At 46.3% G+C, this 11,736-nt stretch overlaps 1 protein-coding gene across 1 annotated transcript in view; it reads right to left on the bottom strand.

Moving 5' to 3' along the window:
* Position 1: 1 nt before the first annotated feature.
* The window catches only part of Akap8l (A-kinase anchoring protein 8 like), a gene marked incomplete at its 3' end in the record, with an annotated part of 33,743 nt that continues 22,008 nt past the window's right edge, over positions 2–11,736 (bottom strand). The window contains exons 11-15 of the mRNA XM_010640220.3: positions 10,201–10,342; positions 10,010–10,115; positions 9,703–9,833; positions 236–331; positions 2–148 (exon numbers count right to left, since the gene is read on the bottom strand). Coding sequence (XP_010638522.1) covers positions 2–148; positions 236–331; positions 9,703–9,833; positions 10,010–10,115; positions 10,201–10,342 — 622 coding nt within the window. The remainder of the gene's footprint in view (positions 149–235; positions 332–9,702; positions 9,834–10,009; positions 10,116–10,200; positions 10,343–11,736) is intronic.

The following is an 11,736-nucleotide window of genomic DNA, read 5'->3' as shown; positions in this document are numbered from 1 at the left end:
TCTCGGGCGCCGGCTCTGGAGGAACAGGGGGCGGTGCCCGTGCGCCTTCCGCCCCCTCAGCGGCGCCGGCCGCTTCGTCTAAAGCACCTCCCTCCACCTCTTCCTGCTCTTTCTCCTCCTCCGGGCTGTCGGTGAAAGGGTTCTCGCCCTGCAAGGAATGGGGAGGTGGTAGTGTTGGACCGGAGGATTCGAGGCGACCGGGCAGGACCGGGGCGGGGTCTGTTCCTTCCCTCACCTTAAGATAGCGCTCCAGCTTCTTGCTGATGAGCTTGTTGTTGAGGATACTGCGGGCCACCATGAGCGAGGACTTCTTGGACTGCTCCATCATGAGCTGCGGGCAGGGCAGGCAGGGCTGCAGAAGCTGCTCCAGAAGCTGGGCCAGCCCAGCCCAGCCCAGCCCACCCCCACCAGCTCGCCCTCAGCTCTGCCGTCACATCCAGCCAGACTGAAACAGGCAGTAAGGCCACTCCATAAGCATGGAAATACGACCTGGTCTGATCTTTGCCCAAATGCTCCATCCTTTCATACTTACTGTGCGACTAAAAGAGATACATGAAAACTATTAAACCAGGCTTGGAGGCACATGCCTGTAATCCCAGCACTCGAGGCTGAGGCAGGAGGCTTGAAAGCAAGTAGGAGACCAGCCTGAGCAATTTAGGGAGATAATGTCTCAAAAAAGGGCTAAGTATGTGGCTCAGTATGAAGATCCTGGATTCAATCCCGGTTCCACAAAAAGAAAAGGAATCAACTGCCCTAACATTAAAAGCATCATGCCACAGAGCACCCATGTGTATAGCAGCAGTCTGTAATAGCTAAATCTTGGAAACAGCCCAAATGCCCATCAACTGCTGAGTGGATAAAGATGTATGTTTTTTATACAACAGAGTACTACTCTGCCATAATGAAGGATGAGCTTCAGACATGTACAGCTAAATGGATAGACCTTGACACCATACTCTTAAGTGAAATAAATCAGACACACGTTGAAATATATTCTCTTGTGTGAGAAACTGAAAGTGGAAATAAGGACTGAAATATGTAATAGATGTTGGGAAATGGGAAGAAAGTATTCAAAAGGGAACAAGGGAGGAGAGAGAGAGAAAGGAAGGAAAGGACAAGGAAAAAGTGAAAATAGAAGGAAAAAATGGAAACAAAGCTTCTGTACATAGGGGAGAAGGTTTGGGGGAGTGGGATAAAATTTTTTAAAAAAGAAAAAAAATGTACAAGAAGGGGTTGGGGATATGTAGCTCAGCAGTGTAGTACACCCTTAGCATGCACAGAAATTGGGTTCAATTCCCAGCACCAGAATAAAATTTATACACATAGATATTGCTTTATATGTGTGTGTGTGTGTGTGTGTGTGTGTGTGCGCGCGCGTGCGCGCGTGCACACAAAGCAAAAAATGTAAAACTTCAATTTCTTTCACTCTCCCTTGTTGACAAGATTTTGATTTGCACGGTATACATCAATTTGGGGAGAATGGGATTTTGTTTTGTTTTGCTATTAAAAATTACTTTTACCTGGGGTTGGGGATTTAGCTCAGTGGTTCAGCCACCTGCCTTGCAAGTACAAGGACCTGAGTTCGATCCGTGGTACCAAAGGGGGAAAAAAAAAAAATTACTTTTACCTAAGAACACAATATGTTCCTTCATTCATTGGGATCTTATTTCATATTCATGGAGTATTTGTAGTCCTTGTCTTTCACTGATTCATAGCAGTACTAGAGATTTAACCCAGTGATCCCTTAGAATTACCCTCAGTCTATTTTTTTTTTGAAGATGGGGTCCTTTTAAGTTGCCCAGGCTGGGCTCCAACGTTCAATCCCCCTGCCTCAGCATCCCCAGTAGCTGGGAATATAGCTGGGCACTTCTTTCCCTACCTTGTAGTTCTTCCCATAGCTTTCTTCTTTTTCTTCTTTTTTTGGTACTGGGGATCAAACTTGGGACCTTGTGCTTGCGAGGCAGGTAGCAGAAATCACTGAGTTAAATCCCCAGTCCCCATAGCTTTCTTCTTAATCTGTATTCCTAGATACTTCATACATATGATTAATATGATAATTTTCCGCTCATTTATGTTGCTAGCTGGTTATTACTAGTGTGGAGATAAATACAACCTTTTGTATATTATCTTTAATTCTATCCCCTTACCACATTGTATTAATTCAAAAAATACTTTGCTGGAATCACTTGGCTTCTTTCAGAATTTAATCTTATTTGTTCAGTTTTCCATTTTATAACAAAGATATTATTAGATTTTTTGTTTCATTAAACCATCCTTGAATTCCAGGGACAAACCTAATGTACTACACAAATCTGCATTAGCATTACTGCTAGATTGATAATTTCTGCCTTACTATTTCTTTTTTTTTTTTTTTTTTTTTTTTTTTTTTTCTTTGCAATACTGGGGATTGAACTCAGGACTTTGTACTTGCAAGGCAGGTGGTGACACCACTGAGCTAAATCTCTGGCCCACTGCCTTACTGTTTCTATATAGTTAATAATAAACGAATCTAGCCAGGTATGGTGGCGCCCGCCTGTAATCTCAGCACTCAGGAGGCTGAGGCAGGAGGATCACTGTGAGTTTGAGACCAGCCTGGGCTACATAGTGAGTTCCAGGTCAGTCTCAACTACCTAGTGAGACACCCTGTCTCAAAAAACCCCAAAAAATTTAAATAAAGAAATAATAAACAAATCTATATTTTAATCTTGGTATTATCTTTATCTTGTTTTTGGAATCGCGGTTAAAAAGGCTTCCTAAGAATTAACTGGAGAAGACAAATTCCTGGCATGGCAGTCTGAAGAGCTCTGTAGACCCAACTCTCTAGTGAAACTGATAAAAACTATTAAAAACTACAACCCCCCAAAACCCCAGAACAGCAAAAAGAAACAAGCTGTATTATATACACGTACCAGCTTTCCAAGATGTCTGTAAATGGCATGTACTACAGACATGTACTACTAAAAAAACTTTTAATCCTCAACAACAAAGGAGGGCAGGGGATTTAGCAGTTCTGCCACCTGCCTTGCAAACACAAGGACCCAAGTTCAATCTCTGGTACAAAAAAAAAAAGTGACAGTGTGTTGGAAACAGGACCAGCTGCTTCCCTGCCATCCCAGCTCAGTGTGATCCAAACTCCACTCCAGTGCAGCCAGACGGCAGTACCCCATCTCTACCAGCACCATCCTAGTGGGGTGGTAGTCCCTCCCTTTCAAGAAGCAGAGGATGTCAACATTCTCATCCTGCCCCCTGCTACCTGTTGCTGAGGTTCAGTCTGGCAAGCCAGAAGGGGAAGATCCCTCCTTTCTTCTTAGCCCCCATGCACAGAGTGGAGGCTTTACCTAGGGCAAAGCTTGCTGAGAACACTGGGGCCCAGAACACTAGCTCCTTCATAAGGTAGAGGTCCCATGCCAAGAAAAGACACCTCAGGACCAGGAGGGTGTGGGCGGCTCATCCCCCATCTTCTTCCCAATGTTGCAAATCACTGTGAGAAACATTCCTTTGTCCTCATCTCTAGAGCCATGGCTGAGAGATTCTGCACAGAGGAAAGTTTAGCCTTAAAACAGTGAACTGCGGGGCCGGGGTTTTGGCTCAGTGTCTGCCACCTGCCTGGCAAGTGCAAAGACTCAAGTTCGATCCCTGGTACCAAAAAAAACAGTGAACTCTGTCTCTTCCCAAAGGAACCAACAAGGATGCTTTCAAAACAGCTAGGCACAGTGGCATACACCTGTAATCTCAGCACTTGGGAGGCGGAGGCAGAAGGATAGCCAACCTGAGCATTTAGCAAGATCCTATCAAAATAAAAAGGACTGGAGATGTAGCTCATTGAGAAGACCCTGGGTTCCATCGCCCGTACCATAAAGCAAAACAACAATGGAGAGAGTACAGAGTAGAAGAACTGAAAGGAGAGTGAAGATCTGGTGGTGATATAAGCTAAACCACAGTTCAACTTAATAGCTAAAAAGATCCTTTCTTGGGCTGGGATTTAGCTCAGTGGTTCCAACAACTGCCTCACAAGTGCAAGGCACCAAGTTTGATCCTGGTACTCCGCCCACCAAAGAAGATCCTTTCTGGGTTCAGAATAAATGTCAAATAATCTCAACAACTATTTCTGCAAAGGAGCCTGAATTTATTGGATTACATTAGGGAGCAATTTATGCCCTAAGGCATTATTGAAAATTGAGCCATCAGCCAGAAAAAGACAGTCAGAGAGAACCCTGCTAAACACACCCCTGCTCCCAGCCACCTCAGCTCAACCGCCCAGCCCCTGGCTTCCTCCTCCCAGGCACAACACCAGAGCTTCACACAGTGGAGAAAGAAAGACCTCAGAGACCACACAGAAACAGACCTGGCTAAGAAACCTTGCAGAAGCAGCTGGCATTCTCTAAACAATGCAGAAGCAAACACAGTGACACTACGCTGTGTGTGGGAAAGTGGGACCAGTGCCCAGAGCTGTGACAACATGTTCTCTTAAGTTTCCAACAAAAAATCAGGAGACATGCAAAGGAGACTGAACCCTCCACAGAAAAAACAGCATAGAACACAGCAAAGACTTCAGCTGGACAGACAGCTCAGTGGTAAAGCGAACTGAGGACTATGTGTCAGATTCCCAGCACTGGGCGGGGAAGATGTAACAAAGACTTCAAAGTAGCAATTAAAAATATGCTTAAAGAATTAAGTGTTTGAAGTAGTAAAAGGTATGATGACACCTATTCTTTAAATAGACATTATCAGGTCTGGCAAGCACTAGATCCTGAATTTGATCTGGTACCCAAAAAAAAAAAACCTTTTTTTTTAAATAGTACTGGGGATTGAATTCGGGCCTTTGTGCTTTACCAGGAAGGTGGCAGAACCACTGAGCCAAATTCCCAGCCCAAAAAAGACATTATCAACAAAGAGAAATAATAAAAATAAAAAGGAAATCTTGGAGCTGACAGATACAATAACTGAAACAAAAACCACAAGAAAGGCTTAACAGCAGATCTGAACTGAAGAATTTGTGAACCTGCAGCTAAATAGGTCATTACACAATGTGAAGAGCACAGAGAAAAGAGTGAAGAAAAATGAATGGTCTTAGAACAGTGGAATAACATTAAGTAACTCAACACATGTATAATGGGAGCAGAAAAGACAGAAAGAGGAAAAAAGTACCTAAAGAAAAAATGGCTGGCCTGACATGGTAAGACATGCCTGTCATACCAGCAATCTGGGAGGCTAAGGCAAGAGGATTACAAGTTCCACCCCAGCCTGGCAACTTAGTGATATAGTGAGATCCTGTCTCAAAAAAATATAGACCCAGTACCCCAAGTAAAACAAACAAAAAAAAAAAAAAAAAAAAAAAAAAAAAAGAAAAAAAGAAAAGGCTACGTTTACAGCTCAGTGTGAGAAACATTAATTCAATTCCCAGTAGTGTTAAAAAAATGAAAATAATGGCGGAAAGTATCCCAAAACGAATGAAAAATTATACATCAAAGAAGCTCAATTCCATATAGAATAAACAGGAATTCCACAAAGATATATATCATAGTTAAAAATGCAAAAAGTTCAAGAGGGCCGGGGATTTAGCTCAGCGGTTCGGTGGCCTGCCTTGCAAGCGCAAGGACCTGATTTCAAAAAGCAGCAAGGAAAAAAACAAATCACTTACAAGAGAAACCTAGTAAGGTTAAAAGTGGATTTCTTATCAGAAACCAAAAACTAATGGCTGGGGAAGTAGCTCAGAGGTAGAGCACCTCCCAATAGCACACACAATCCCGGAGTTCAATCCCCAACACCCAAAAATAAATAAATGAGGAGGGGAAGGGTGGGGAAGTGTGCATATCTATAATCCCATCCTCTTGGAAAGCTGAGACAGGAGGATTCCAAGTTCTAGGCAACATGGGTAACTTAGTGGGACTCTATCTCAAATAAATAAAAAGGGCTAGGGATGTAGCTGAGCACTCCCTAGGTTCAATCTTCAGTAATGCATACATGCACACCACACACACACACACACACACACAAACACACAGGTAGAACCTAAAGAAACCACCAAAGGAAATAATACCAGAAAATGTAATGAAAAAAATTATCAAAGAAATTAAAGTGTTACTAAAAAGTACTCAATGTAAAAGAAAGCAGTAAAGGGAAAACAGAACACTGACACATCCAAAACTAATTAAATATGAATGGATTACACAATTCAGTCAAAAGGCATAGACAGCCAGGCTGCTAAGAATCAAAACCAAACTCTATGTTGAGTAGTCTCTTTCAAATAGTACTGGATATCAACTTGATAGAAAAATTAGACCCATACCTAATACCATATTAAAAACAAAAAACTAAAAACCAGACCTAAATAGATCAAGACCTAATTATAAAATTTAAAACCATAAACTCTTAAGAAAAAACAGGGATTTGTTTATGAATTCTTTCACAGCCAAAGCCCAAGCCATAAGAGAAAAACAAACAAACAAACAAACTGGAAATGGTGGTGCATCCCTGTGATCTTAGCAATCTGGGAAGCTGAGGCAAGAGGACTCCAAGTTCAAGCCCAGCTTCAGCAATTTAGAGAACCTGTGTCAAAATGAAAAATGCCTGGAAATGTAACTCAACGGAAAGGCCCTAGCTTCAAGCCCCAGTGCAAAATAAATCCATCCATCCATCCACCCATGTGAAAAACCAAACCAAAAAAAAACCCTGAATCACTTTATGAAAATTAAACTTTTCTATACCAAAGGATACATCAAGAAAGTGAAGAAAAATCCAAAGTAGACAATACAGTTGTGTATCATTCAAAGAAAGACTCATGTCTAGAATTTAGGAAAAACTCTGGGCCAGGTATTAGCTCAGTAGTGGAGCATCTTCCCTATGATGAGCAAGGTCCTTGGTCCTTGGTCCTATCCCCAGCACTGTTGCCAAAACTTTTTTCTCTAGTGATATACAAATAGCCAACAGGCCTATGAAAATAGTCACTAGTCATTGAGGCAACACTAATGAAAATATACCACTTCCCACCCACCATGATGGCTAGATAAAGAAAATGTCAGGTAGTACTAAGTGTTGGTGAGGAGTAGAGAAATCAGAACACACACACACGATGCTGATGAGAATGTAAAATAGTGCAGCCACTTTGGGAAACAGTCTGGTAGCTCCTCAAGGAAATCAGTTACTATTTAATCCTAACAGTTCATTCCTAGGTACATAACCAAGAGAAATCAAAGAACTTGCACACCCATGTTCTTAAGAGGATTACTCACAATAGTCAAAATAACCCAAACACCTAATCAGATGAATGGGTAAACAAAAGGCGACATTTACCTAAAATGGAATATTATTAGGTCATACAAAGGAATGAAGTCTGACACATACTGCAATGCAGATGGACCTGGAAAACAGCATGTTCACTGAAAGATATCATTCACAGAAGACCATGGATTACGTGATTCCACCTACATGAAATGTCTAGAATAAACAAATAAACAGTAGACTGGTAACGACCTAAAGCTGGGTGAGGATGGGAGATTGGGGGGTAAGGCCTTCTTTTTGAGGCGTTGAAAACATTCCATGATTGACAGTGGATGATGGCTGCAAAAATTCCATGGACAAACTAATAACTATTAAACTGTACATCTTACACGGGTGTGACTAATTCTGATATGTCAACTTCACTGGGTTAGGAAATGCCTAGCAAATTAGTACAGTACACTTCTAGATGTGTCTGGCTAGGTCATTAGGTGTAGCATTGGTACTATATGAGGTCCCTGGCCCATCCTCTCTGGCAAGGTTTCTGGCCTGCTTCCCAAAGGGTGTGCTCTGCTACACCCTTCCACCATGAGGTGTTGGCCTAGGAGCCTATTGACCATGTATGAAATAAGCTGAATGAAACCTCTGCTCCTCTAAGTTGTGGGTATTGGGTACTATGTCCAGCTAAGGGAAAGAGGTAATAATGAATTACCTGTTAGGAACTGCAAGCTTTCCATTCATTTCTATAGTCCAGAATCTTTAAAATGTAGTATTTAAATTGCATTAAAACTCTCTAGGGCTGGGGATTTATCTCAGTGGTTCCGCTGCCTGCCTCACAAGTGCAAGGTCCTGTTTGATCCCTGGTACCAAAAAACAAAAAAACAAAACAAACAAACAAAACCTATCTCTAAACAAATTATTTCTCGTGTCTTTAAAGTATCTTTCATCATCTTCCAAACCCAGCTATGGTAGAAGTTGTTACAGCTTTGTTTTCTCTCTCCTGCTCTTTCTTTACTTCTTTCATGATCCATTTTCAGTTCGCATTTTACTAGCTATTACTCCTTTCACCTGGACATTACACAAATTCTATTGATGTTATTATTTTCCACTCTCCACAATCATTCTCTCCTTATCTCTATCAGCTGCCAAGCCAAGAATCTGTTCTTGGCAGGATCCCTATAGCTTCGTTCCCTATAGGAAATCCAGTGGATGCTCTCCTAACCTTTCCAGACCATTCAGTGGCATCTGCCAGTCCTGCCTCTGCCCATTTAAGCCACACACACACACACACACACACACACACACACACACACACACACACACTCTGATATCACTGCACTGAGAAAGCTCAGCTGTGATGGCATGAGAGAAGCTTGAGAGACGCTATTCATCCCGCTTGGATGCATATCATCCCACAGGCCTTTTCCTCTCTTTAGTCCAGACCGGGTCCCAGCCCTCTACCTTGCCCATGTCTAAGAGCTGCTTCCAACCCAACATGGCACTTGTTTAACCAAAACACAGCCACTCTGGCCTCAGTGCTGGATACCAAGAACATGATAGAAAACAATACAGAACACACTCATTTTCTTGCATGCCTCTTTCCCTGCACCCCAGACTACTCCTGCCCATGATATTAGCATCTCCACTCTCCACTTGGTTCCGAGTCTGAAAAGTTACCCCAGTTCCTGGTCACTCACCACCTACTCCCTTACTTACACAGTTGCCCCCTCTCCGTTCTCAAGTTCAAGGCACTACTTATCCTGAGACTGCAGCAGTCATCAGCGGCCCCCACCTCTTTCCACAGCAGGTGGCAAAGGCTCTAGGTCAATGGCAACTCTAATCCTGCTCAACTGATAACTTTGCTGCTTATTTATAGGAATAAGCCTGGAGCCCTCAGTACAGCCCTCACCAATCAACATCTACAGCCCAACCACTCTTCCACCAACACCTGCATTGCCTGCCTCTGATTTTTCTTTTCTTTTTTTTTGGAGACAGGATCTCACAATGTAGTTCAGGGGCTGGTAGCGATCCTCCTATCTCAGCCTCCCAGTACTGGGATTACAGGCATGCACCACCACACCTGGCCCTATTTTTGGTTTTTTGAGACAGGGTCTCACTCTGTAATTCAGGCTGGCCTTAAACTCACTAGATAGCCAAGGTGATCTTCCTGCCTCAGTCTCCTGAGTTCTGGGATTACAGGTGTGCGCCATCATGCCCAGCTTTAGTCTACTTCTGTTTTCTGAAACTCATCTGGCCATTGGCCCCTACACACATGGACGTCCCCCTATCCTGTGGCACATGTTGCTGGAGGTCCAGCTCAATGTCACTTTCTCCCAGACAAAGTCCCCATCTCCCAGGGCTCTCTCTGTGGCTATCCTGACTGCGCTGGGCTGGGAAGACTCATAACACTGCCCCTCCTGCTCCTGCAGTTTCTCCTGGGCAGGCAGAGGTGACAACTCCCCCTGTGTCCTTGTAGCCACTCACCCTGCGATTCCGGTTGTGATCCATAGTCTTGAGGTGCTTCTGGATAATCCCAAACTGCATAGGAATGAAGAGGTCACAGGCTGCACAGTGGGCCGCCTCCACCTTCTTCACAAAATGCTCCATGGCAATTTCTGTAGATGGGGGAAGAAGAAGTCACTATGGTCCCAGGGGCCTACAACATACCCAGAGGTTTAGGAAAAAAACCAGACCAGGGCCTGAATGTGCCCTGATGCTAGGAGAATGTGCCATGAGGAGTGGAGGGCAGGCTGAGGCCCTATCTCAGGGGAGCTGGGACGGAAGCCCTCACCTTGGGTCAGATCTTGGTCTCTGTAGATCTGCTGGATCAGACCATCAAGATCCTCCACGGTTTTCCGGAGTTCCTCTGTCTTCTTTGTCTTGTTGGTGACGTACTCCTGTCCAAGACATGGAGGCTCATATGGGTTGCACTGTGTCCCCGAGGACCTCAACCCAGAGCAACTGTGCCACTCTGAGGCTCACCTGCAGGAAGTCAGCAGTCTGCTTTGGGAGCTTGGTGCCTACATATTTAAAGTGTTCTTTGTGGAACTTGCTGTCAAGGTGACTGGCCATCTCATCCTCATAGAAGGTCCGGTATTTGCAGAGAGAACACACAAACTGGATCCTGCCACAGGAGGGAAATAAGCGGCTGAGGTTGTCAGGGTCCCAGAAAATGGTGCTGCCGCCTCACCCAACCCAGCTGTAGACCCTAAAACAGGCCTTGCTTCCAGGCCTCTGAAGTGTGGTCCCAGCAGAGGGCAGGCTGGGACCAGGAGGGCTGGGAGCAGAAGGGGGCAGAAAGTCTGCAGGCTGTAGTTGCTGCAACGAAGGGGACAGGGGAGGAGCTCTTCCTTCCCACAGACTGGAGGCTGAAGCCTGAGGCAGCAGCTGCTGCAACAGGCAAGGAGTCGCTGGAAGGTTGCCGATGGGGCTCTCTACCAAGGCTGGGCAGGAGCATGTGTACTTGGCCCAGCTGGGGACCGGAAGGAAGGATGCCCTGGCGTGAGCCAGGTGGCCCTGAGGCGCGGAGTGGAGTACGCAGTCCCGAGGCAGGGCCCAAAAAGGTGCTGCATCTTCCTTCTGGGGCCTGGGGGACTCAAAGCCCCAGCCCATCCTCTGCTCAGAATGCTTGGGGGTGGTGTCGGGAGGGATGGGAGGCAAGCAGGCCTGGGTACCTGCTGCCTCATCTTCCTCTTCCAAGAAGAGACCAGTCTGAGCTGGAAGGAGGGCGCCCGCCTGGCCTGCCAGAGGGCAGCCTGGAGTCACCGGGCGAGGTGCTCTGTCTGGGCCTGGCGTCCACAGTAGAAGCCTGGGGTCTGGGGCCTGGGCTGGAGCAGGCCGCCGTGGCAAGGGGCGGAGGAGGCCAGCCGCCACCGAGGCCTTGGGGCAGGTCCCTACCTCTGCCGGACGTCCTTATCTGGGCCACGGGGTCAGCTTTGTCTGGAGAGCCCAGGGGCCGGGCGCCGGCGAGGCTGAGGAAGGTCCAGCAAGAGCAAGAGTCTGAGGCGGAGGAGGAGGCAAGCGCCAGTGCGGGAGCCCTGAGGGCAGACAGACCCGACCAAGGGGCGTGAAGGGCTCAGCCGCAGACAGGCCCGGCCTGACACGGCCGGTGGGCAGGGCAGAGGGCAGGCCCAAGGCTGCCATAGCCCACAGGTGCTGCCATCTCTCCTGGGCAAGGCGGTGGCCTCTTGGCAGCTAGCTGGGGTGGCACAGGCGCCTTGGACCTTGAGTCTCTGATGAGCTGGCCCCCTCCCTCAGGGGCATCGGGCCCCCAGTGCACCTCGCTCGGAGCTCGTGCACCAAGTGATCTAGCGACGGAACTTCTGGGCAACAGTGCCGAGCAGTTTCAAGTCTCAGGCCACAGATGCCAGTGGTCGCCAGGCGGCCACAGGGGGAGGGGACGAATCAGGCCTTGGGAGCTGGGCCTGGCGGGAAGCAGGGTCCATGCACGGCTGAGCAGGTGGTGGCTCCCGAGGGAGGCCAGAGGGCGGCGAGATGGCAGAGATATGGCCCTGCTCT

Source organism: Fukomys damarensis, unplaced genomic scaffold (assembly GCF_012274545.1).
Source record: "Fukomys damarensis isolate Sample0158 unplaced genomic scaffold, DMR_v1.0_HiC HiC_scaffold_37, whole genome shotgun sequence".
NCBI classification, from domain to species: domain Eukaryota; kingdom Metazoa; phylum Chordata; class Mammalia; order Rodentia; family Bathyergidae; genus Fukomys; species Fukomys damarensis.
The sequence above is the reverse complement of the archived record's forward strand: the minus strand, read 5'-3'. Positions and strand labels throughout refer to the sequence as shown.